This window comes from Dendrobates tinctorius, unplaced genomic scaffold (genome assembly GCF_039654945.1).
Source record: "Dendrobates tinctorius isolate UK_male_01 unplaced genomic scaffold, ASM3965494v1 ptg000129l, whole genome shotgun sequence".
Classification (NCBI taxonomy): domain Eukaryota; kingdom Metazoa; phylum Chordata; class Amphibia; order Anura; family Dendrobatidae; genus Dendrobates; species Dendrobates tinctorius.
The window spans coordinates 25,797,745-25,825,693 of record NW_027361797.1 but is presented as its reverse complement, the minus strand read 5'-3'; the positions used below and the strand labels follow the sequence as shown (position 1 = coordinate 25,825,693).

Sequence of the window (27,949 nt, the reverse complement as noted above, 5' to 3'; positions counted from 1 at the left end):
GAAATACTACTTTAATGCTACTGTAATACTGTAGTACTGCTGTAATACTACTATAATACTATAATGCTGCTGTAATACTGCAATGCTGTAAAACTACTGTAAATCTTCTGTAATACTACTGTAATGCTGTGTTAATACTATTGTAATGCTGTTGTAATACTGCCGTAATACTGTGTTATTATTGCGGTAATACTACTGTAATACTGTAGTAATGCTGTAATACTACATTAATACTGTAATACTGCTGTAACACTACTATAATACTGCTGTAATGCTTCTGTAATACTATAATACTGCTGTAATGTTATACTTCTGTAATACTGCAATGCTGTAATACTACTGTAAAACTTCTGAAATACTACTGTAATGCTGTGTTAATACTGCAGTAATACTATGGTAATACTGTGTTAATACTGCAGTAATACTATGGTAATACTGTAATGCTGTGTTAATATTGCAGTAATACTACTGTAATGCTGTGGTAATACTGCTGTATCTCTTGTACTGCAAACATTTGCTTTGCCCTGCCCTAAAACAACACAGGAAAAGTAGATTTCCACTGATAATAATTATATTTTAACTATTCTCTTTGGTCTTTGCAAAACATTAGCTCACTGACGGCGCTGTAGAAAAATCTTTACGATACTTATCGATAGATCCTTGGCGTTGGCGAACCATAGGATGATATCCGAGTGTATGAGGCCATAGCGGATATTGTGCTGTAGACTTTGCAGTGTTGGGATTTTTAGTCCATGCTCCCTACTTACTTTTATCACAGCCGCCTCCTACCAAGGCGTGAAAGTGTAGACATAACACAAAGGTGTGTTCTGTGTACAGTGACTCCCCGGTCTGGGCACAAGTAGGAAGACAAGCTGCAGAGCGAGACCTTGGATTATTCCCCGGGCAAAGGGCAGCTCACTTCTGCTGCTTATAGATGAGACCGTCGTGTATGTAGATCGCTTAGGGATGGGCACACGAGGGGTGTTCCGTGCGTTTCTTCCTGTACTACATACATTTCGGTTGATGCATACAGTCCCAGTTATCAGGTCATTGGAGCCCTATGGAAATGTGACGTGAGCACAGACTTAAGCCCCCCGTACCCTAGATAGCTATGTCCCCCACCTATCCCATGCATGTTAGTGCTTGCTGCGCCAAGTGATCCCATGTCCTCTATGAGGCGATGACTTATCTCGTAGACAAAAAAAAGGATCGCCAGTCCAAAATCAGACTCTCCTCATCCTTCTCTCCCCCCCCCCCCCCCCCCCAGCATCATCTATTGGGGTCTTCCATATACTGACAGTAAATATTTGGTTAATGTAAATCTAATGCGTTGTGTGCGGACCTTAAGAGGGATGAGGTTTGTCTTCCTCTTTATGGTGGTCTGTAAAGGAAAGAGATTGGTAAAACACAAAATTCCTCCTAGCATTGGGGGACAAACAACCCTTTTAGCTTCATAAGTTTGATTTTTGTGTTTGATTTTTTTTTTTTTTTTTTTGTATCCTCCCGATTTGTGACAAGTGACGGAACAAGCGCAGCACCATTTATTCACACAACTCCCGGTGTCTCAGGGAGGACGTTGTTTCCCTTTCCGCACGCCGCCGTATGTCTGGAATAGACCGCTCTCACACTCATCAGGCCGGGATTAATATTGTCTTGGTGGTCTTGGCTGACTCTTTAGACAAAGCAAACTTAGACTACACTGTCTTAAAATGTGCCAAATTTATCACAGAAGGTTATGTTGATTGCATGTTTAGACCCCTTTTTTTTTTTTTTTCCAAAATGCACCGCCTATTAGTTGGCGCACCTGGCGCTAAAATGGTGCCACACCATACCCATCTCCCACTAAGCCCCCCTGCCTTGTCAAGACATCATTATAAAACACAATTGTGCAAGTGCAAAGATTTGTATACAGAATTGTAGAATTCACCGTAGCTTCGTGAATCCCCCCCCCCATCTCTTGGTGTAAATGCTGCTTGCATATGGCGGTGCATTTTATGTATTTTGTTCTTCAACTCTTCGTTTATTGCCAGCAGGAAATCATGTTAAAAGTGGTATCTTCAGTGTGTCCAGATATGATTGTTCCCGAGAGTGACGCTGACCAGAACTGGCAGGCCCGCTTAGCAGATATCCCACCAGACACACATACTGGGAGGTGAGGCTGTACAGCGTGTGTACTCAATATGGGGGCCGTGACTGCTATATATCTTAATGAGTGCACAGCTTATTTATGGAGCCCACCTGAACCCGGACAGGCTGTCCCTTTTGTTTCTGACGCCACTTAAGGCCCCCATATATATTAGACTAGCATTGGCTGACCCTGCTGATATCACTGACTGTCCAATGTGTATGGGGGCCTCCGACTCTCCCCATGATTTCGGACTGCCGATCCTTTTGTGCACGGTGAGATAAGCCGCCAGTAGGGGAGTCTAGCAACGGCTCTCTGAGAGAGAGCAAGTAGATCGAGAGCTCATATGTATGGAGTCGGGCAATGATCAGCTGACAGCTCTCTGCTCTGTATGGGGCTCCTTATTTATTGTACTTGATGCCATAGACGTTTAAATCCTTGCCATATCTTTATCAGTCAGTTTTCCTTTTTTCATGGGCCTGTTAGCACTGCTTTTATTCCCCACTGTTTTGCTCATCAGGGACTAAAGAGGCTTTATGTAGTAGGACCATGGTAATAGTGTGAACAGGACCCAAAGTTGTCTCTCTATATGACGTTCTCAAGAAATCTGAAAATGCCAATGGTCTGACGTTCATCACAAAACAATCACTGACCTCAGGGAGACTAGTCAAAGAAAACACTGCGGCAGCCGGCAAAGGCGCTCAATCAGTGAAATCCCTAGGTGCATTGCTCCCTGGGAAATACGAATATGCAAATAAAGTCCGTGGAGCCTCATTTAAGAGTCTCAAGCACGGGACTAGCCATATCTTCCTCCAGGGAAGGACCCAGCCAAGGAGTGGCTCCTTTCGGAAACCACCATTACCACCATATTAAGTGGCCCTTTAAGTCAATATCCAGCTCTTCACGAGTTTACAGATATGACAAGGGAAACACCAAGGCCAGGTATCCATCCACAGACAGCTGTTTCGGGGTGTTGCCCCTCATCAGTGTGGAGTAGGATTCTGGCTAGGTGGGAGCAATGCCTAGTAGACCAATTTCACGAAACAATCACTGACCTCAGGGAGACCAATCCTGTGTTTGAGACTCTTAAATGAGGCTCCACGGACTTTATTTGCAATGGTCTGACGTTAGTACTCCTTGGCACCGCACTCCTTCACATCTTACTCCTTAATATACCGCACTCTTTCACACCGCACTCTTTTGCACCGCACTCCTTCGCACCGTATTCTTTCGCACCACACTCCTTGCTTGGCTTTCTTGTGTGTGCATTTTGACATGCATTCTTGAACACAAATCCCCCAATTTCTCAGAAGTCACCATATTTCTGTTTACTTTCAAAATGAAAGTCTTGGACTTTAATTATCACCATGACCACTTCCTGTTTAGCAGAAATAGCCTGATGTTTACCAGGAAGTACACTGCTGAACTCCAATGAAAGCACAAGCCGGGGAGGAATCCCCCCACTCGTGTCCTGTCCCACCGGTGTGGGCATCACTGCATTCACCTCTGCTGCACCGGCCAGGAACTGGCCAGGATGTCACCGCACATGACTCACTGCCAGGAAGTGACTGCACTGCATTGTACAGACAACAGGACACGGACTGGACAAAGGACAGAACAAATCTAGACAAATGGGATCACAGGCAGTTGGCAAATGGCCCTGAGCGCAGCCTCTTCTCAATTAAACAAGTAGCACGTTCCTAATATATTCTTTTTTTTTTTTTCTTTTTTGCAAAATTGCAGCAATAAGTGATTTAATAGTGAAGCATGCAGAGGTGCGATGAGGGTCTCTGCTGGTACGTACATCTATTGGCGGCTGTGTGTTCAAATTTGCTGCAAGCTCCAGCACTGACTCACATTAGACTGGAGAAATAGCTATTTTTGTCTGCAAAATCCATTCCCCATTCTAAGCCGTTGTGAGCAGAAACCACGGGGTAGATGTGAATATGCTGCCACCTGATGGATATTAATAATGATTTTACTTTATATGGCGCCAACATTCCGCAGCACTTTACAATTAGGGTATACCTTCCAAGTCCCCATATATACATGGCGCGGCTAAGGGTGCATGTTATTACAAAGGGCAGAGAGGAACAGGCAGCTGCCAAACTCTGCCAGCATCTTTCTCCTGTAGAAATCAAGAATTGGGCATGTTGAAATTCGATATGTTCAATCTCTCTTTTTCCCTCATGTTTAATTAAGTTGCTGAGAGTTGTAGATACCTGATCAACCCCACTGATACTATGGGGGTCTACTGACTTTTTTCCAATGGGTATGGGTATCTTGGGGTTCTCATAGGATAAGACATGGTGGATTTGTTACAATTGTGTGAAAATAATGACAACATTAATACATGTCCATACATATCATAGGGGATTGCTATTTGATTAGGACCTGCTGGCTTTATTTATATGTCTGTTTAAAGGAGTTTTCCACTACTTGGATATGAATGACCCCATCGCTCAGCTAGGTCATCAATATCGGATGTGATGCTCCTCTTTTATACATCCTGGAAATGTATGAATATATGAAAAAATTGGACATTATCAATCCCCAGAAATTTTAGTTAAAGGGAATCTGTCACCAGATTTTTGCCACCTAATGTGAGAGCAGCATAATGTGGAGACAGAGATCCTGATTCCAGCAATGTATCACTTACTGGGCTGCTTCATGTAGTTTTTATAAAATCACACATTTAATCAGTAGGAGATTACCATTAGAGGACTACTTGGCCTGCTGCCAGGTATTCCTCCATATTCATGAGCTCTGTATAACCCCGCCCCCATCACTGGCACCTTTCTGTGAAAGCTGCCAATCAGTGTAGGTGGGTTATAGAGCTTCACTTTCATATGACTGCTAGATCTACAGCAGAGAAAACAGTGATTTTTATCAAAATGACAGCCAGCATGTGACACATCACAGGAAACAGTGTCTCTTGTCTACAATATTCGGCTCTCAGGTGGGGTAGAAAAAACCTGGCAGCAGATTCCCCTTAAAAGGGACCCTGTTGTGTCCAAAAATGCTATTTACTTGCAGAAATAGGGTTAATCTACAGTTAAATAGTTTTAAAATCCTTCCTGCCTTACTGGACCAGCAGCTACAGGGAGAAAAATGAACTTTTATCCTCCCTGTAGCCACTTGCTTTCAGTCATTAGGGCGATGCAACAATCAGTCGTCGTCCAATCCCCGGCACATTGACTAAAACATGCCCTGCATTGTGTGTGTGCCCCCTGTGTTCAGAGCAGGCTGTCAATCAAAGTGCCGGGGAGTGATGATGGCCCTGTAACCGATACCTGCCCCACCCCGATGACTGGAAAAGAGCAGCTGCAGGGAGGAGGATATTGGTTCCTTTTTTCCCTGCAATTGCTGCGTCAGGCACACTCGTGAGATTTTAATGTGATTCACGTGCATGCAGATTAACCCTATGTATGCAGGTAAACTGCGTCCCTGGACATGGCAGGTTCACTTTATATTACCGGGTGGCTGCGCCAAAGCTTTGAATGGATGTAAAATAGAAATTATTCATCTGCTGTTTTTTTTTTTTTCTTGTTACTTCGTTCAAAGCCGGCTGTGTGTGCAAGATGTATTTAATATAAATATATTTATTAATGTCTCTGCTACCATCTAAATTCTAGATGATCCTAATGGCAGCGCATTAGTGTAATTGAATGCATAATTAAAATAATATGATGTAATTGAAGCGATACAGCTTGTTATAAATGATCCGAGCCGCGTGTTGGCTGAAATCATTTTTGTGTGAATTATGCTCCCTATTTCCCGTCCTTCATTATCACACCACATCATCTTCTATCTCATTATCTTCTCTAATCCACATTTTCACCTCTCATCTCCTAGTCCACCAATCTTGCTGGGTAATGTATTGCTAGTCGCAGGGCTCAGCTTTCATTCATATTTGATATATAAAAAGCAAAAAATCCCTTTATTGTGATATAGATAATAGGAGGATGGGATGGTGAGGTATTTAAAGTGAATCTGTCATCACGTTTTTCCTCCCCCATCTTAGTGCAGCATAATGTAGAGTCCGAAACCCTGATTCCAGCGATGTGTCACTTACTGGGATGCTTACTGTCATTTTGATATCCCTGCTTTAACTGCTGAAGAGCTAACAGTTCTCTGAATGCTGAGCTCTGTATAACCCCGCCCACACCACTGATTGGCTGCTTTCTCCTGTGCTTAGGCAGAAAGCTGCCAATCAGTGGTGGGGGCAGGGTTATACAGAGCTCATGAATATGGAGGACTACCCGAGAGCAGGTTTACTAGTCCTCTAGTGATAAGACAGCCATTTTATAAAAACTACCGCAATCAGCCCAGTAAGAACCAGGGTCTCTGTCTCTACATCAGACTTTTTTCAGATCAGGTGGCCAAAATCTTTTACAGCACAAAACATTGATGGCATATAATTTATCACTTCTACGCAGGATAAATAAATGTATGATCCATGGGAAAAGGGGTTTGGAGACCCACACCAGTCCTGAAAACTTAGGGCTAAAGTCACCTGTGTGAATAGAGCAGTAGTGAGCATGTGCGGCCAGTGAATAAAGCCGTGGTCGCACATGCTCATTACTCCTCCTTTCACCCAGGAAACTATGGTACCCCAGTTCATGTGATTAATGGGGGATCTGAGCGGTTAGACCCCACAGTGATCATACAGCTGTTACCTAACCTGTGGTAGCTGATATATTTTAGTTGATAGAAAACACTGTACACTTTGTCAGATGATTTTATCAGGACTAATTAATTATCTTTTGTGTATGGAAGTTCAGATATTGGGACAGAGTCGGGTTGGACACATAGAATTTCGACATGTCCGATCCTTTGTTCCTGTGACTGAAGGTGCCGATTTTGCGGCTTTAAACGACCAATGACTAGTAAATATTTTCTAACCGATGATCGTTTACAGTCGGGCCGCTCTTCAGATGTGTACTGAACGATGTATAGTGCATTGTTTAGAGCATGTGGGCTGCCATTGTTAACAAGGTCAATGTGCTGCCGAGAACGATAATGCATTGTGCGGCACAAAAAAGCATTTCACCCAACTGATCAGCATTTTGCTCCTGGGAATGCTCATTTATAATAATTGTGCAGTGTAAATGGACCTTCATTCTGTAGAAAACACGGGTGCATAGTTTTTAGGAAATGGGAAACGAGCATTCGATATGTATGGGCACCTTTAGGTTGTGCCATCAGTGTTTGAATGGTGTGGTCAGATCTCCAGGACTGATCAGCACACCATAGGAAACAATGGGAAAGTGCAAAAAAAAAAAAACCGCAGGCATCAGTTTTTGCTGCAAAAACCTTAAGGAAGTTGCATCATGGGGCACTATACTTTATTAGCACGCATAAAAACGCAGCAAAACCTGCTTTTTTTTGTAGCAGCTTTGAGCAGATTTTGCCTGCAGGAAAAAAAAACGCAGCAAAAACTCAACGTGTGAACATAGCCTTATTCTGCAATTGGGGTTCTTGATACTTGCACTCTGTGTCGTAAACCAGGACAAAATCCAAGACACATTAACGTAAACCCAAGAATAATTTCGTCCTCCCTTCTATTGCGGTTTTCAGCTCTCATGCACCATTTTGCTAATCTAGAAGTGAAGCCGCTCTTTGCTGACATGTGGTTGCCAGATTTGCAGCGTCGACACTGTTTAGATATCCGAGGCATTCTCTTTGTTGTTGAGGTGGAGGATTCCAGTCCATTTTTAATCCTCCTCCACCCCCACTGATACACTTGGTATGACCCTTAATGTTTGGGTGAGTCATCCTCAAGGTCATTTACCAGAAGGGGTCAAGTCCTCCCATGCATTGTTCTTCTCAGGATGGCATTCCATGCATTGTAGGACAAATTAAGGAAAAGTTTCAGAGAAACTTCAGAGAAGAGCATTTCAAGTAATACTTCATGTTCCCCTCAGTCTACATGTTTTGAAACATATCTTTAAAAGTGAAAAACAGATGCGAAAGAGTCCCGTGTGCTGTTATAACTTCCATTAAAAAAAACTTTAAAGGTGCTGTCAACCCATCGCTCTTTCAGACCCCTTTACTTATATGCAGTGGGTGCGAAAAGTATTCATACCCCTTTAAATTTGTCACTCTTTGTTTCGTTGGAGCCATTTGGTAAATTTAGAACAGTTCATTTTTTTCCTCATTAATGTTCACTCTGCACCCCATCTTGGCTGAAAAAAATGGAAATGTAGAAATTTTTGCAAATTTAGTAAAAAAGAAAAACCGAAATATCACATGGTCATAAGTATTCAGACCCTTTGCTCAGACACTCATATTTAAGTCACATGCTCTCCATTTCCTTGTTATCCTCCTTGAGATGGTTCTACTCCTTCATTGGAGTCCAGCTGTGTTTAATTAAACTGATACAACTTGATTTGTAAAGGCACACACCTGTCTATATAAGACCTCACCGCTCACAGTGCATGTCACACCAAATGAGAATCATGAGGTCAAAGGAACTGGCCAAGGAGCTCAGAGACAGAATTGTGGCAAGGCACAGATCTGGCCAAGGTTACAAAAGAATTTCTGCTGTACTCAAGGTTCCTAAGAGCACAGTGACCTCCATAATCCTTAAATGGAAGAAGTTTGGGACCACCAGAAGTCTTCCTAGACTTGGCTGTCCAGCCAAACTGAGCAATCGTGGGAGAAGAGCCTTGGTGAGAGAGGTAAAGGAGAACCCCAAGATCACTGTGGCTGAGCTCCACAGATGCAGTAGGGAGATGGGAGAAAGCTCCACAAAGTCAACTATTACTGCAATCCTCCACCAGTCGGGCCGTTATGGCAGAGTGGCCCGACAGATGCCTCTCCTCAGTGCCAGACATATGAAAGTCCGCATAGAGTTTGCTTAAAAAAAAACAAACCACAGACTATGAGAAATAAGATTCTCTGGTCTGATGAGATGAAGATAGAACGTTTTGGTGATAATTGTAAGAGGTATGTATGGAGAAAACCAAGCACTGCTCATCACCTGCCCAATACAATCGGTACAGTGAAACATGGTGGTGGCAGCATCATGCTATGGGGGTGTTTTTCAGCTGCAGGAACAGGATGACTGGTTGCAATTGAAGGAAACATGAATGCGGCCAAGTACAGAGATATCCTGGATGAAAACCTCTTCCAAAGTGCTCTGGACCTCAGACTTGGCCGAAGGTTCACCTTCCAACAAGACAATGACCCTAAGCACACAGCTAAAATAACAAGGGAGTGGCTTCACAACAACTCTGCGACCATTCTTGACTGGCCCAGCCCAGAGCCCTGACCTAAACCCAATTAAGCATCTCTGGAGAGACGTGAAAATGGCTGTCCACCAACGTTCACCATCCAACCTAAGGGAACTGGAGAGGATCTGCAAGGGAGAATGGCAGAGGATCCCCAAATCTAGGTGTGAAAAACTTGTTGCATCATTCCCAAGAAGACTCATGGCTGTACTAGCTGAAAAGGGTACATCTACTCAGTACTGAGCAAAGGGTCTGATTATTTATCACCATGTGATATTTCAGTTTTGTTTTTTTTAATAAATTTGCAAAAATTTCTGCATCAGTCTTTTTTCCTGTCAATATGGGGTGCAGAGTGTACATTAATGAGAAAAAAATGAATTTTTTTGAATTTACCAAATTCCTGCAATGAAACAAAGAGTGAAAAATTTAATGGGGTCTGAATACTTTCTGTACCTTTCCACCAACATTTGCCATTAGGGCAGACTTGGGAGTCTGGGACACTCACATACACATTAGATATATTTAAGTCTGCTGAACCAGACATGGGAAAAAATCTCTACGTGCACTGGCAACCTGGCTATGACACCCATTACATGTACATTTAGTTTTTTAAAGGTGCATTTAGTTGGGTCAAGAACCTGTGATCGCACTTTTGTAAGAACTCTCATTCCTGATTAAGTCCATGTAATCATGCCGGTTACCAACCTACCACCTATCAAAATGCTCATTTATCAGGTAATTGAATCATTGCAAAAAAATAACAATAACAGAACAATCGTATTAATGCTGTATGGGGACAGAACAATCGTATTAGTGCTGTATGGGAACAGAACGATCGTATTAATGCTGTATGGGGACAGAACAATCGTATTAGTGCTGTATGGGAACAGAACGATCGTATTAATGGTGTATGTGAACAGAACGATCGTATTAATGCTGTTTGGGGACAGAACAATCGAATTAATGTTGTATGGGGAAAGAACAATCGTATTAATGCTGTATGGGGACAGAACAATCGTATTAATGCTTTATGAGGACAGGACATTCGTATTAATGCTGTATGGGGACAGAACAATCGTATTAATGCTTTATGAGGACAGGACATTCGTATTAATGCTGTATGGGGACAGAACAATCGTATTAGTGCTGTATGGGGACAGGACAATCGTATTAATGCTGTATGAGGACAGGACATTCGTATTAATGCTGTATGGGGACAGGACAATCGTATTAATGCTGTATGAGGACAGGACATTCGTATTAATGCTGTATGGGGACAGAACAATCTAATTAGTGCTGTATGGGAACAGAACAATCGTATTAATGCTGTATGGGGACAGGACAATCGTATTAATGCTGTGTGGGGACAGAACAATCGTATTAATGTTGTATGGGGACAGGACAATCGTATTAATGCTGTACGGGGACAGAACAATCGTATTAGTGCTGTATGGGAACAGAACAATCGTATTAGTGCTGTATGGGGACAGGACAATCGTATTAATGCTGTGTGGGGACAGAACAATCGTATTAATGCTGTATGGGGACAGGACAATCGTATTAATGCTGTACGGGGACAGAACAATCGTATTAGTGCTGTATGGGAACAGAACAATCGTATTAATGCTGTATGGGGACAGGACAATCGTATTAATTCTGTATGGGAACAGAACGATTGTATTAGTGCTGTATGGGGACAGGACAATCGTATTAATGCTGTATGGGGACAGGACAATCGTATTAATGCTGTATGGGGACAGGACAATCGTATTAATGCTGTACGGGGACAGAACAATCGTATTAGTGCTGTATGGGAACAGAACAATCGTATTAGTGCTGTATGGGAGCAGAATGATCGTATTAATGCTGTATGGGGACAGGACGAACAATGTATTAATGCTGTATTGGGGACAGAACGATCGTATTAATTCTGTATGGGAACAGAACGATCGTATTAGTGCTGTATGGGGACAGGACAATCGTATTAATGCTGTATGGGGACAGGACAATCGTATTAATGCTGTGTGGGGACAGGACAATCGTATTAATGCTGTATGAGGACAGGACAATCGTATTAATGCTGTATGGGGACAGGACAATCGTATTAATGCTGTATGCGGACAGAACGATCGTATTAGTGTTGTATGGGGTCAGAGCAATCGTATTAGTGTTGTATGGGAACAGAACAATCGTATTAGTGTTGTATGGGAACAGAACAATCGTATTAGTGTTGTATGGGAACAGAACAATCGTATTAGTGCTGTATGGGAACAGAACGATCGTATTATGTTGTATGGGGTCAGAGCAATCGTATTAGTGCTGTATGGGGGTAGAACAATCTTATTAATGCTGTATGGGAACAGAACAATCGTATTAGTGCTGTATGGGAACAGAACAATCGTATTAGTGCTGTATGGGAACAGAACGATCGTATTATGTTGTATGGGGTCAGAGCAATCGTATTAGTGCTGTATGGGGGTAGAAAAATCTTATTAATGCTGTATGGGAACAGAACAATCGTGTTAGTGCTGTATGGGAACAGAACAATCATATTAATGCTGTATGGGAACAGAACAATCGTATTAATGCTGTACGGAGACAGAACCATCATGTTAATGCTATATGGGAAAAGAACAATCGTATTACTGCTGTATGGTGACAGCGCAATCGTATTAGTGCTGTATGGGGACAGAACAAGTTTGAGTGCTATATGGGGGCAGAACAATCATAGTTTTGTCCCCATATAGCACTAATATCATATTAATGATCATTCTGTTCCCATGAGTACTGGTTGGTCTGTGTCGGCCAGTAAACAAGATGTGATTGATTTATATATTTTCTGTTGGTTCTCACTAATGGGCCAAGATAAGCCCATCTGAATGCACTTTCAGAGGTATATGGGATAGATTTGGGGAACAGGGCAGTCTCTTACGCAGTCTAATACTAGAGGACCTGTGCTTTTCAGGAATGATGACATATCCCAGGGATCATATGAGCGTGTATGCTGTTCAGATCTTTGGTTACCAGTCCATCAGGATGGGTGATGGGTCCTAGAAGTCTGTGCCACAATAGTAATATTTTGGGGATATGCCTCAGCCTTGCTGGAGCCACTTTATGTGACTCTTGCACTGGTCATTACATGGCAGACGTTATTGCATTCTGAGCCAGTATCTTGTCATCATCCTTTGCATGATTCTATCTGGAGGACAGTTTTTATTAGAAGAGGGAAGTGGGAAGAAGTATACATTCTAGAAATGCAGCAACTTCTGCAAGTGTTAATAAACTGATTTTAATTTTAGATTTCCTGTGGTTGTTCTATCATTTCCTTTGTAATACAAAAAACACAATGTTCTTTTTATTATTTTGTTTTTTAATTGTCTTTAAAGATTCAGTCTGTGGGGAAAAATAGGGAGATGGATTTTTTTAAGTATTTAAAATAAGTAGTAAAATAATCGTAAAGTGTGATTCCAGCCAAAGATTAAAATGTATGTGCGCCCACTGTGTGCTGGCTTTATTTCAGCCCTGTGTGCCCAGTCATTTCTTGTTTTCAGAAGCGTCAGGCTGACCAGTCCCATTTTCAGCCGTAGTATTCAGCATTCATTCAATTACCGCGTAAAAACGTTTCCCCTCCTATTTCTGTCATAATATACACTGTCATTATATACGCACACGCTGAAATCTGTGCCTGTAGACCAGAATTTCACAATCTATGGCTATACACCTGTTGCCGAAATACTACTCACCTAAATGCTATTCTGGCGTGCTGCCGGCTGGTGTGGCGTGCTGCCGGCTGGTGTGGCGTGCTGCCGAGTTGTAGAGAGCCATAGATTGAGAAACTTTGCTGTGGAACATGAATCATGAAAATAGTCTTGATCATAAAGTTTTCTTTTTCTTTTTAAATCTGACCATTGTCACTTTATGTAGCAATAACTCTGAAGCGCTTCAATATTTCCCATTTGATTTGGAGATTTGTTTTTTTCGTGGCACATTATTCTTTGTGATAGTGATAAACTTAGGTTGATTATGTTGTGTGTTGTGGCACTTGTGGCTTCTCTTGTCTGTTATTGGATTGCTCACATCCGCTAAAAGGGAGATTTTTATTGGTGCATTCTTATGAAAAATTGTATGCAAGTGAAACATATGTGTGTAAATATACAATTAATGGGCATTTTTTTAAAAGTCACCTGTCTACGTAGCAGAATGTTTAACCGCCCTGCCTAAACCATCTGGTGGTAGGTTCTCCTAAAGGACAGCCCCAGACAGGTGATAGGTTCTCCTAAATGGTGGCCCCAGACTGGTGATAGGTTCTCCTAAAGGGAAGCCCCAGACTTTGTGATTGGGGCTTCCCTTTAGGAGAACCTATCACCAAGTCTGGGGCTTCCCTTTAGGAGAACCTGACTGGTGATAGGTTCTCCTAATGGGCGACCCCAGACTTGTGATAGATTATCCTAAAGGGCAGCCCAAGACTGGTGATAGGTTCTCCTAAAGGGCAGCCCAAGACTGGTGATAGGTTCTCCTAAAGGGCAGCCCAAGACTGGTGATAGGTTCTCCTAAAGGGCAGCCCAAGACTGGTGATAGGTTCTCCTAAAGGGCAGCCCGAGACTGGTGATAGGTTCTCCTAAATGGCGGCCCCAGACTGGTGATAGGTTCTCCTAAAGGGCAGCCCAAGACTGGTGATAGGTTCTCCTAAATGGCGGCCCCAGACTGGTGATAGGTTCTCCTAAAGGGCGGCCCCAGACTGGTGATAGGTTCTCCTAAAGGGCGGCCCCAGACTGGTCATAGGGTCTCCTAAAGAGAAGCTCCAAACTGGTGATAGGTTCTCCTAAAGGGCAGCCCCAGACTGGTGATAGGTTCTCCTAAATGGTGGCCCCAGATTGGTGATAGGTTCTCCTTAAGGGCGGCCCCAGACTGGTGATAGGTTCTCCTAAAGGGCAGCCCAAGACTGGTGATAGGTTCTCCTAAATGGTGGCCCCAGACTGGTGATAGGTTCTCCTAAATGGCGGCCCCAGACTGGTGATAGGTTCTCCTAAAGGGCGGCCCAAGACTGGTGATAGGTTCTCCTAAATGGCGGCCCCAGACTGGTGATAGGTTCTCCTAAAGGGTGGCCCCAGACTGGTGATAGGTTCTCCTAAAGGGCGGCCCCAGACTGGTCATAGGGTCTCCTAAAGAGAAGCTCCAAACTGGTGATAGGTTCTCCTAAAGGGCAGCCCCAGACTGGTGATAGGTTCTCCTAAATGGCGGCCCCAGACTGGTGATAGGTTCTCCTAAAGGGCAGCCCAAGACTGGTGATAGGTTCTCCTAAATGGCGGCCCCAGACTGGTGATAGGTTCTCCTAAAGGGCGGCCCCAGACTGGTGATAGGTTCTCCTAAAGGGCGGCCCCAGACTGGTCATAGGGTCTCCTAAAGAGAAGCTCCAAACTGGTGATAGGTTCTCCTAAAGGGCAGCCCCAGACTGGTGATAGGTTCTCCTAAATGGCGGCCCCAGACTGGTGATAGGTTCTCCTAAAGGGCAGCCCAAGACTGGTGATAGGTTCTCCTAAATGGCGGCCCCAGACTGGTGATAGGTTCTCCTAAAGGGCGGCCCCAGACTGGTGATAGGTTCTCCTAAAGGGCGGCCCCAGACTGGTCATAGGGTCTCCTAAAGAGAAGCTCCAAACTGGTGATAGGTTCTCCTAAAGGGCAGCCCCAGACTGGTGATAGGTTCTCCTAAATGGCGGCCCCAGACTGGTGATAGGTTCTCCTAAAGGGCAGCCCAAGACTGGTGATAGGTTCTCCTAAATGGCGGCCCCAGACTGGTGATAGGTTCTCCTAAAGGGCGGCCCCAGACTGGTGATAGGTTCTCCTAAAGGGCAGCCCCAGACTGGTCATAGGGTCTCCTAAAGAGAAGCTCCAAACTGGTGATAGGTTCTCCTAAAGGGCAGCCCCAGACTGGTGATAGGTTCTCCTAAATGGTGGCCCCAGACTGGTGATAGGTTCTCCTAAATGGTGGCCCCAGACTGGTGATAGGTTCTCCTAAATGGCGGCCCCAGACTGGTGATAGGTTCTCCTAAAGGGCAGCCCAAGACTGGTGATAGGTTCTCCTAAATGGCGGCCCCAGACTGGTGATAGGTTCTCCTAAAGGGCGGCCCCAGACTGGTGATAGGTTCTCCTAAAGGGCGGCCCCAGACTGGTCATAGGGTCTCCTAAAGAGAAGCTCCAAACTGGTGATAGGTTCTCCTAAAGGGCAGCCCCAGACTGGTGATATGTTCTTCTAAAGGGAATTTCCAGACTGGTGATAGGTTCTCCTAAAGAGAAGCGCCAAACTGGTGATAGGTTCTCCTAAAGGGCAGCCCCAAATGGGTGGTGATAGGTTCTCCTAAAGGGCAGCCCCAGACTGGTGATATATTCTTCTAAAGGTAAGCTCCAGACTGGTGATAGGTTCTCCTAAAGGGCAGCCCCAAACGAGTGGTGGTGATAGGTTCTCCTGAAGGGCAGCCTGAGACTGGTGATAGGTTCTCCTAAAGGCAATCTCCAGTTGTCTAAGAGCAGTTCTCTCTAATAAAATGGCCATTAAGTGTATAACATATAACCTATATATGCACATCATTATTGGAGAATGAAGTGTTTGTTGCTTCTGCTTCACCGTCACCATGTCTTTTCAGTATTTACGGTACATTCCATGAACCACCACGTCAGGATGTGAACAGTGATAAGAGTAGAGATTTGGATCCTCTCAATATTCCGCACAGGGCAGGAAATCTTGTCATGACGCCAGAAGAGACATTAGACTTGCACAGATCACAGCTGATCGCTGGAGGTTCAGGCAGTGTCGCCAGGAATCGGTGTATCAAAAGCCGACCATTGTAATAAAAAAAAAAAGTTGTAAAATATTCATTTCATATAGCTAATATTGGCCCCTTTCACCAACTTTTAAACCCTGTTAACATCACATTACAGCCCTACATTAGGGGTGTAGGGCTACATTTACGTGTAGAGGCTGAAAAAGAGGCCTTTTTTACTCCATTTGGTTAATATACATTTGTTTTTTCGTTACTATATAGAAACTTGTAGTTGTCTATAACATCAAGCAAGAACCATGTGCGGCACCACTTGGGATTTTCTGGGTGACATATGTCTGTAGAGTGGTTGTCGTACCCCATCAGAGGTACGTGTCAGGCATTACTCCTCACTTGTACAATTGACGGAAGGCTCTGACGTGATGTGAGTAGTTGTTGGCCGGTGACATCTCAACACTTGCTTCCAGTAAGGCTTATCACAGTTTAGTTACTATGGAGGCTCATCTCTCTGTGTGTTCACACCAGATATCCCGTATCTGCTAGTTCTCAACACAACAGAAAGTTCCTTTTTTTTTTTTCTTTTCTGGCCAATGATTCGCAATGGTTTCATATCTGTAGTTGTCCCCTTGCTGACCGCACAAACTTTACACTTCTCTAAACTAGAGCAAGCTCCATGTTTCAGATCTCACATCTTTTTCCATTTAGGATTTTACTCAGAATTCATTTGATGCACTAATAACACATGTAGTGTATAACACTAGATCCAAAACTGAAAATGGATAATGCTTAAAGGGCTGCTAAACCTAAAGTACCAAGGTGATAGGAGTATAGCCTGTAAAAAGAAAAGCTGTTCTCTTTTAAGGCTATGTGCACACGGTGCAGATTCTGTGCAGTTCTGCAGCAGATTTGGCCCTGCAGATCTGCAAGTGATGTACAGTACCATTTAAGGCTATGTAAAACAAAAAACGCTGTGCACATGCTGCAGATTTTTCCGCGCAGATTTGGTGCAGATTTAATACTGCAGCATGTCACTTCTTTTGTGCAGTTCTGTAGCAGTTTTTCATCTGCTCCATTATAGAAATCTGAAGGTGAAAACTGCAGGAGAAATCCGCACAAAAACTGCACTAAATCTGCATGTAAAACGCAGTTCATTTTACCTGCAGATTTAGCAAAATCTGGGCGGATATTCCACAGCAGAATCCGCACCGTGTGCACATAGCCTAAGGCTGTGTGCACATGCTGCGGATTATGTGCGGATTCATCCGCGCGGATTTTGTTAAATCCGCATGTGAAACCGCAGGTCAAAAGACCTGCGGCTTAACCTGCGGATTGCTCTGCGGTTTTGCCCTGCGGGTTTTCATCTCCTCAATAGAGGAGATGGCAAACCGCAGGAGAATCCGCAGAAAGAATTGACATGTCAATTCTTTCTGCGGATTGAAAACCGCAGATAATCTGCGCGGAAAATTCCGCACCGTCTGCACTGCGGTTTTTGATTCCCATAGGGAATCATGGTACTGTACACCGCAGCAAAAACTGCTGCGGGTCCGCAGCGGCCAAAACCGCTGCGGAACCGCAGCAAAATCCGCAGCGTGTGCACACAGCCTAAAGGTGTTTTTTGGTCAAGTGGGGTCTGACACCTGGCACCCCCAATGGTTACCAGTTATTAGAGCTGCTGCCGAGTACTGCACATCAGCTTCTTATCAAGAGACTAGGAGATGATCTGCGGTTCTCTGCAGCAGCCGCTACACGTCACTGCGTTGTTCATCTGTGTTCACTATCGCTGGACCTAATGACAGCTGATCGGTGGAGGTGCTGGCTGTCAGACGTATCCTAAGGGGCACAGAGAGAATATAAATAATGCAGTCTCATCTTGTGTCATCTGTGAAGCCCTGCACTATATGCAGTTCTCTACCCTAGGGAGCAAAGTTATAGATTTGCATTGGGGCCCAGTATCTTGTAGTAAGGCCAACCTCATATATCCATGTTTTGTACACAGTACTAATCCCACGATGCACACACTGACCTCTACAACCTGTAGTGCAGTGTGACAGATAGGCAGGGACCACAGGAAAGTGCGAAGCAAAGTGTCTTTAATGTCCAAAAGAAAATTTACAAATGAAAAGCAAACCGTATCCCCCGGATCGCAGCCGGGGCTTCAAAAACTGTCCATATCTGAGACCGTCTGCAGTTTTCAAACAAACACTGACACCCCCAACCCTGTGCTGCAGGGATTTTAAATGGAATCTGTCGCCAGGGGCCACTTGTATGACCCGGCTGGAGTGATTGAACCGCCCTACTATCATCCTGTAGTTTGCTCCAAAAATAAAAGCCCTTAACGGGTTTTCCTAAACATTGTCTTGGCCAAATAACTTGACCAGGTCCACCCTTACTTTTATTTTGCACTGCAACCACAGCTATGCCTGTGACTGCAGTGCACTCCAGCGGCCTCAATACACTTCTATAGACCCTCTCATATCATCCCCCTCACTGCCTCACAAGCCTCATAGGCATATATGTGGCTGCTGAGTTCAGGTCAGGGGACCTGCGTCCAGTTTGGGGGACCTGCGTCCATTTCATGCATCGTGATCCGAGTATGGACTGTGAGACCGGCCTTACACCTCTGTTCTTAAATCTCCAGTGTCTCTGCCCTTAACGCTGGATCTCTGTGATATGAACTGATCACCATAAGGAGAGTCATTCCAGTCTGGTTTGTAATCCCAGTCAGTCCGTAGCCTAAAATCATAGCTACGTTTCTATATCTACATGTTCCTTTATTGTGTCAACTCTTCTGTACTTATCACTGTAAGGGGGTCCATCATGGTACCGTAATTCTTTATAGTCCCTTTTTTTATTATAAATTATGTATACTTTTATAAATTCATGGAACACACAAGGCATAGAATACTTACTACCAGGGATAAGCCGAACCATGGATGTTCGGGTGTGACCGAAATGTAGTCCAAAGTTCTGTTCAGGTACCAAAACTCTACCCGAACTTGAACCCGAGCCTCATAGAAGTCAACGAGGACTCAAACTTTGTTGCTATAAAAAGGTCAGGGTAACGGCTAGGGGGCTGCAAAAGTCTCTCAAACTCCCAACACTAAAATGGAATTCCACAAGAAGATCATGTTTGAGATCAGCACCGAACCCCAGGTGTCCGGTACGAACCCCAAACTTTCCAGTTTGAGTTCGCTCATCTCTACTTACTACCTATATTTGAGGTGACATTGCGCCATGGTGGATCAGAACATGTGCGCACTATTTTGTGGCTGCTGCGACAATTGCAACATGACAACCTGATGATTGATTTATTTTATTTAATATGGTTTTGCTTATATAGCGCAATATTATTTTTCAGCGCTTTACAGACATTATCACTGTCCCCATTGGGACTCACAATCTAAATTCCCTATCCGTTTTGCTTTGTAGCGGTCTATCGCTCCGTCAGTGGTGGTATTACCGTAATGCCTCGATTTGCAGAAACGGTAAGACACTTCCTGCACAATAGTGCCCCGATTCTTATTTTTTGCATTCCTTTGATCCTCTCATGTTTATCCCATTTCCCAACATCTGTGTGCCATAATGACACAAAACCTGAAACCTCGCAGCCGTACTGACATTTTTAGCATCCGCTCCCTCTCACGTGTCCATGCCCCTTTCATCACCTTCTCTTTTTATAGCATTCAATAGCTCCTTTGTTGTGGACACCTTCCTCCTCGGACATCTCCGAGAATCGACACATGGAAAGGAGATCAGCGACCAGACGAAAATCAGTGTGTAGCTACCTAGACAGGCCCCCAGCGATAGATCTCATTCCGGGATCGGGGGGGGGGGGGGGGGGGGGGAATAACACACGTGTAAGGTAATCTGCTAAACCGCATCTACCGCAATACACAGCGATGATCCGAGCCGCTGGCTTTATAGATCTCTGATGTCTGGCCTATGGTAAGTTAGATGTCACCGGTCTGATCCTTGGTGTCTCTGAAGATAGGGGACGACTGGCCGAGGTGTTGGCCCATCACTTTCTCCTCTGCTCCATTACAGTAATGGGTATAAAGGAAGATGTGGGTGATAACTATCAGCTAAAAGGTTCGCTCAGCAAACACGTCTATGTCTGGTAGATGCTGAATTATTCACTTGCCGGTAAAGACTATACCAATCGTAGAGTGTGTGCCCTACATTAACCTCTTACACCACGCGGTGAGAGAAGAGGCCGATATATATATTCAGCTGATAGAACCATTTTGCCACTAGATTAAGGCCAGACATGTATGTCTAATGACAAAGAACAGAAATGAGATATACATTAAAGGGATAGTCCAAGATCATCAATAAAACGGGCAACAAGGAGAATTTTAAAAGTTGAATAGAAAAGCATTACTTGCCAATTCCTGGCTGCTCCAGTGCTGTCTACCCATGTGACCACTGCTGCCAATCACTTGCCTCAGGGATGTGATCACTAAGGCCAGTGATTAGCTGCAGCAGTCTCGCTTGTTTATGCAACATCGCTGGAGCACAAGAAACAAAGACCAACTAAAAGCAGTGTGGGTATTTAACAGGTAAGTAATGCTTCTTGTATTATTTTAACATATTACTCATTTTTTCCTCTTTTTTTTTAAACTGTGCATTACATTTTTGTGCATTTTTTTTATGAAAAGTTTTTGTTCCTGAGGCTTTTCATGTACATACGCTTTTATGTACTTGTTTTTTTTTAGTTTGCTCCATATTGTGGACGTGGTTTTTATTATCCAGATGTTTTCACGTAATTAACGGATGAAGACTTTTCAAAATGTTACTCAATTTTTGTGGAATTGTACCCCAATACCCTAGTAGATAATCAAATCTACCGTAAATGTGTTTTTTGTTTTTTTTTGTTTTTTTTTCAGTTCGAGAATAACATGCAATGTGTTGAAACTTATGAAAGGGGTCATACAAAAATTTTATTGGGGGAAAAAAATGCAAATAAAGCCAAAGAAAATTAAAACATTTAGCCTTTGCACCAGATTTCATACAAGATTGTGAGCCATTTTGGTGAATTTAGCTCAAAAATCTCCCAGCACGAAAAAAGAGTTAAAAAAAGCCCCCCCACCACCACCACAAATGATGAATTCTGGTCTTGATCTGAAAGTAGATGCAACAGTAATGAGCGTTTAGATTTATCACTCTGGTCACGCGATGATCACATAGGCGCATGCTTTACAAGACATGATTGCACCAATCTGGAAGGGTTAGCGGCGCTGGTTTATGGTCATTTCCCTGTGCTTTATTGCTCATAGGTACATGTCCGCCAGGCTGTGCAGGGATCTGCAGCGCCGGTGCTTTCTAGTGAATGTGGCTGGTAGTAGTTCCCTGCACAGCCCGGTTTTGGAATGCTGCTGTGCAGAAACCCCTTACAAGAAGGTGCACTGTAGACCTTGTTCTCCGCATTGGTACCAGTTGTAAAATGGTAGTATATCCTAATGAAATAACATTAAAAATTGTGATTTAATTACACATAATTTGAAATCAAGTATATGAACTTTTTTTTTCTCTCTACTTGACCAGGATGTTTTTAGAAATAGCCTTTGTGTTTTGGTTTTTTATGTGCCGCCTCCAGGCATTAATATGATTAATTATAGGTCTCCAGGGAAGGGAAGTTGTCTCAAATACAATTTTCCTGCTAAACAGAAGCAAACAGAATTATTAGTCACAACAAATTATAATGGCACCGCAGGAGCAAAGCGAACGCCGTGATGTCAGTAGTGACTTCAGAACAGTGCGGCATTGTTCCAGCACCCGTCGAAGCGTCTATAAACTCAGCAAGGGCCGTACATTCTGTAAATATCATATTTGTGCCCACCGCGTTATCTTCAGCTGCTTGCACCAGATTGCTTTTATGTATTGGAGTCAGGCTGCTCTGCTTGCATGCATGTCATTTCCCTTGTTAGAAATTATGTCAGCAGCCACCAGTACAGTCAACTGATCGTCATTGTATCTGGGATGCTTGGCAGGTGGTCTCTGAGGGAAAGGAACAGATGCTGCTGACATTTTGAGCATTTCTTGTATTGTTTTGTTATCAAAAGCAAAAAAATGTAAAATTCCACATTTCGGTCCTAGTATTTGTATTAAATACCAGGCAGCGTTGATGATACATGTGAAAAATCTATATGCAAGTTTAAAGTAGCACTACAGTATTTCAGCTAGTATGATCTTATTTAGTTGTTTCTATACAAGGTATACCTCTCCCTCAAGGTGACACTCATGGGATTTCCATGGCTTTAGGTTCTCTGAAGGAAGAGGTCGGTCTCTGTCACCAGAACTGCATTGACTTTACAGCTTCTCCACAAAGGGTGACAGAAACTCTTATCAGTGGTAATGATGATGACCCCACGGTGCCTGTCACACCGTTACAATGCAGGAGATTACAGTTCAGCCTCCATGATTGTATACTTATAAACTGTTGGTTTATTGAGGAGACTAGGGAGCCACATGCATAAAATGTCACAGTGCCAATATTTAAATTGTTTAATAATTTTTTTTATAGCTTGCTAATGTGAAATGAGCAGGAACAAGCAGGGTGATTGTAATGTAAGGAATATGGGAAACACTGTTGATGAATGGTATACAGTTATTGGGTATATTTAATAGGAATGGTATCATACAATATGTCACGTATCAAGTAACAAATATATCGTGGCACTACTGCGTTGGTGCACAAAAGAAGGTTCCCACACCAGTATAGATAATGTAATAAATTTTTGGCATTCAACTTGTTGCAAAGTGAAGATTTTTATTTGCAGTCTCAATAATTTAGACGTTTCGGCTTGCACATATAAGCCTTCATCAGTAGGCTGCAAATCAGATACAAATGTACAGTACAAGTCAAGGGCTACATAGTGTACAAATAATCAAGATAACATACAGTGAATAATACAATGTATTCATAGTCGTGCACTAGTGATAGACAGGACGGGTTGAGGTGTAGGGAGAGGTAGGAAAAAACATTTTTTGGGAGAAAAAATAAAATAAAGGAGGGGAAGGTATACAACCTACCCAGACTGCTCTCTTGAATAGGTCTGCAATGTGTCTAAAGTGACAGAAAAAAGAGCACATATGTAGTATATATATAATATAATAATAATTATATTAGGTTAGTAGCTGGAATCAATGGTCCGTCACTACTCACTTAATGGTAAGGTACCACTAAAATGGTGGTGTGAATGGTCTGATACGTATTGAGAATGATTCTCATATATCTTAAAAGAGAAAGAAATTGTGACTGAAACAGAGAAAATTGTAACTGTAACATGTTTATATATTAAATGACAAAAAAATTATTATAGATACTAACCGATAGTGATTTTGTAACTGAAATGATCTGTGAAGATACTGTACAGAATCATATGTGAGGGGTCTGTAGATCATAAAAAGAAAGAGAATTTCACTTAATATTGGGGGGTAAAGTTGACAAAGAGGCATCAATAGATTCACTCACTTAATGTCAGGTTTGGGAATCAACTGTAGGTTTCAATTCCCCTTGGGGAATTGAAACCTACAGTTGATTCCCAAACCTGACATTAAGTGAGTGAATCTATTGATGCCTCTTTGTCAACTTTACCCCCCAATATTAACGACTGGCAAGTGTGAGTCAGACTGTGTGTAACCACGTCTCCTCCTCTGTCTTACAGTGCTTCAACTGCGTCTGCAACAAAGGCGAACAAGAGAACAACTTGTAGACCAGGGCATCATGCCACGTAAGTCAACCACATACCCACCCAACATCCATTTTCCTTTTTATTAAAGCAGCAGTAGTGGGAAACAGAAAAACTGTGTATTTACCTTGAATAACAAAATTAATTTCTCTAAAAACATTATTTCTGCTGTTTATGATCTGTACAGGAGTGCCGTATATGTCATTGTAGAAGACAACAGTTAGTGATAATATAGCAATTATTCTGAGCTATTTCGTCAGCAAATCAGGAAAATGGGTTCATCGCCTCTCTGAATACAGTCTTAGAGACTACTCATTGTAGAAGTGACATACAGGACACTGACTTAATGGGTTATTTAATCTCGAAGAACAAGATAGGCGATTGCTGATCATTTGGTTGGAGTCCGACCACTGGGACCATCACCAATCCCAAGAGTTTAGAAATTCTCAGTCTGACTGGAGCAGGAGTGGACAATGCGCATTACCGCTCGGACCCAACTAATTAATCAGCAAGTAATCACCTAACTTATATATCGCCTCACTACTGGATATATGATAACTTCTAAAGATGGAAATAACCCTTTAAAGGGATAGTTATAATAAAAGAAGGTGTATTTTCCAAAACCAGCTTCACTCTTGTCCATGGACTGTACCAACCCATTCACGTTAATGGAATGTAACAGAAATGGGGCTATTTCTGGAAAAACCTTTCCTGTTTCATAATCCTCAGTATTGAGTTCACTTTTTTGTGATTTTTTTTAAAGCCTGAAATAATGCTGTGTTGTATAAAGCTATATTTAGTTTAGAAGAGTTTACAGTTCTTTTATAGCAGCTCATAGGACAAAATGCCTTAGCGGGGGTCATGCTGAGGTTTAAAGATATGTAAAAAAAAAAAAAAAAGTAGAAAAGAAGCCACAAATGCCTTAATGCCTGAATCTTCTCATCTCATTGTGGCCTGTTGTGATTATACTGCCTTAGAAGTCTATTATAATCAAACATGGTCCCTACAGACCTTTATATACCTTTATATTGCAGTTACGAAAAAAGTTTAAAAAGTAACTTCACCTTTGTAATGTTATGTCATTTAATTACTCTTATAATTACAAGCAGATCAGTAGGGATTAGAGTCCTGTGACCCCACTGATCGCTCAGAAACCCTCCTTCACCAAGAGGTGCGCTACTGAGCGGGATTTGGATTCTGTTAATGCATGTGATTGTGGAACCACTGTGCCACAGTCCCAGTAGAGCCTGAAGAGGCGTAACTAAGCAAACACCTGACTATTCACTAGAGCCACTGATGGTCGGGTTAGACTTGGCTCCAGGTGAATGCCAGGTGCTACTCCAGGACGGACCCATGGAACCCATGGCAGCTGACTCCCAAAAGGAGCAAGGAATGAAGACTGACCAGGAACTGGCTGGCGCGATAGTACAGCTGGAAGACCGGTGATGGATCATGCATAAGCTGTACCTGTATAGGAACACGGAATGTTCACAGGTGCTAGTTCAGACTGGGCAGGTGAGGATACCTGCACAGGTGCGGGTTAGACACACAGGCAGGGCAGATTTGGGTAAAGGTTAAGCAGGACAGATTGGAACAGGATTAGAGAGGGTGGACGGATAGTGTCAGGGAGCACAGGTACGGGGACCTAACAACTAGCTAGCAGGATATACTTTAAATCAATAAAGTTGCTAAGGCACCTCTCAAGAGGGGAGGATGCCTTATATACCAGACGTCTCCCAGTTATTGGCTGGGGACATTTTTAGCAACGCATGGCGCTGGCCTTTTGAGAGGCCATGAGCACAAGTGCCCTAAGCACACTCCCAAGATGCCTGCGTGCAGGTCCTGGGAGGAAGCATGGATGGGTGAATGCACACGCCCGGTGTCCCTGCAAGGGGGAGGAAGAGGACACGTGCAGGGATACCGGTGCTGCTGTAACAGATTCAATAGAAAGCAAAGGCTTCACAGGCTAGAGTATAGACTCATTAGAAAGCATAGACTTCACAGCCTGGAGTATGGCCTCAGTAAAAAGCATAGGCTTCACAGCCTGGAGTATGGACTCATTAGAAGGCATAGGCTTCACAGCCTGGAGTATGGACTTAGTGAAAAGCATAGGCTTCACAGCCTGGGGTATGGCCTCAGTAAAATGCATAGGCTTCACAGCCTGGAGTATGGACTCATTAGAAGGCATAGGCTTCACAGCCTGGAGTATGGACTCAGTGGAGTATAAGATTCTGGACTTATGTGCTGGAAATTAATTGGATCCTATAAAATGCTGAGTTTATGATTAAAACCATGTTAAGAACAATTAAATGTGAAAATTATTATTCTTGTCGGATTTTCGAGCTGGGGGAGACTGAGAGCATTGCTGATCTGTATATATTACATGTATGACAAATAGACATTAGCTTCTATGACCAGACCATTGCAATGTTTTGTATGTGACCTGTGGAATACGTGACCTAAGTGTAAAAATAAGGATTTATGTCAGCAATGAACCTCATAGTCCGTGAGGAAATCAGATTTTGCTGAATAATTTTGCTTTGACTTATTCTTGCCACAGCTATAGTTATATTACTCATTTATGTGGAATGAAAGCGTAATGGGGAGGGTGAATTGTTGGGGCTTGTTCACTTCTTCAGGGGATCTTTCTGTACAGTGGTTGTTAAGAGGGTTGTACAAAATTAAAAAAGGCTGCTTTCATGCAAAAAGATGGATGAATTATATCCTATTCATAAAAAAAAATCTAACTTTCTTACAAGAACAGGGGTCTACACCTGTCCATACATTGAGTCTGGTGCTGTAGCTCACTTCCAATGGAGTACCCATGGGCAGGTGTGATGTTGTTTTTGGCAGAAAGACCACCTATTTTTCAACCCTTTAACTAGCTTCTCTTCGTCTGTTGTATAACATAAACGTATAGTATTCTCGGTCCGGGCATGCTAATAGTGATCATTACATTACCGGGATATAGCCACAGGTTGGAGAAAACCTACTCAGATTCACTATGACAAAGGCAATGATCATACATTGATTTTTACATTAAAGAAGTTGGCAGCTTTACAAGGAAAATAATACAATCAAAAACAGTGACCCTCTTTATCAAAACTATCTAAAGGCCCACATACAAATGAAACTAATGTCAGCCGAACCCACTCATATCAACTGGTTTGGCCGATGGTCTAATATGTATGGGTGCGCTGGTTGACTGATGGTTGGGAGAAAAATGTCAAAAGTCTGATTTTGGACTGCTGACGGACAGCATTGTTCTCCTGAAGATAAGACCCCAAGCCAACGTGCAAACCAAAAGCCTTCTTATAGAGAACATGGGAGCGCTCGGGCCAAGTGAGCTCCTGCCTTTGGGAGAGTCTACTGAGAGAACTGTCAGCCGAGCGATCGTCTGGAACAAGCCATCCAATACGTAGCTCACTTGCCATCAGGGCTGTGGAGTCGGTAAGCCAAAACTCTGACTCCAACTCCTCAATTTCCATGATACCGACTCCACCAAAATGGGCTCCGACTCCACGACTCTGACTCCACAGCCTTCTTGCCGTTGCACTTGAGTTTTTAGGATCGGACAGACAGGACTAATCTCACGGATCTGTTGCATAACTTATGTTATCGCATTCAGAGGGTCTGTTTATGTTCTATTATTTGTCAGTTTTTAGAAAAAGTTCTGCACACTGCGCTTTTTTCTTCTGTGTTACCAGTGCAGAAACCGTGTGTGAACATTGTCAAATGCCATGTGCCAATTATGAGATAAAATTGAGTCTCCCCAAATATGTCTTTTCCGTCCGTTTTATCCTTTGTGTGCATACTCAGATCTTCTATTCCATTTCTTCTGCTCCTTGCCAAAGCTAACATTGTCTTCTCTCATTTTCAGCTTTAAAAAGCCCTGCTGCGTTTCACGAGCAGATCAAAAGCTTGGAGCGTGCCAGGGTAAGCATTAATGCCTAATATATGAGAAATGGAAATCTCACAAGTGGATTAACACTTAAAAATGATGTTGAAGACACGCTATACATATCTAGTAAAGTACATTAGTGGTTCTCCATAGTCTGCATTGTAGGCAAAGTTACTTCTTTGCTTTAGTGCTGAGGATAGAGCAGCACATGTACAAGAAGA

General features: G+C 43.0%; 1 protein-coding gene across 4 annotated transcripts in view; it reads left to right on the top strand.

Annotated features, from left to right (window-relative positions):
* Positions 1–27,949, top strand: part of MRTFB (myocardin related transcription factor B) — a 334,459-nt gene that overhangs the window by 231,787 nt on the left and 74,723 nt on the right. For all 4 annotated transcript variants that reach the window (XM_073542887.1, XM_073542884.1, XM_073542885.1 and 1 more), the window contains 2 exons: positions 23,804–23,869; positions 27,708–27,763. In XM_073542887.1, coding sequence (XP_073398988.1) covers positions 23,804–23,869; positions 27,708–27,763 — 122 coding nt within the window. The remainder of the gene's footprint in view (positions 1–23,803; positions 23,870–27,707; positions 27,764–27,949) is intronic.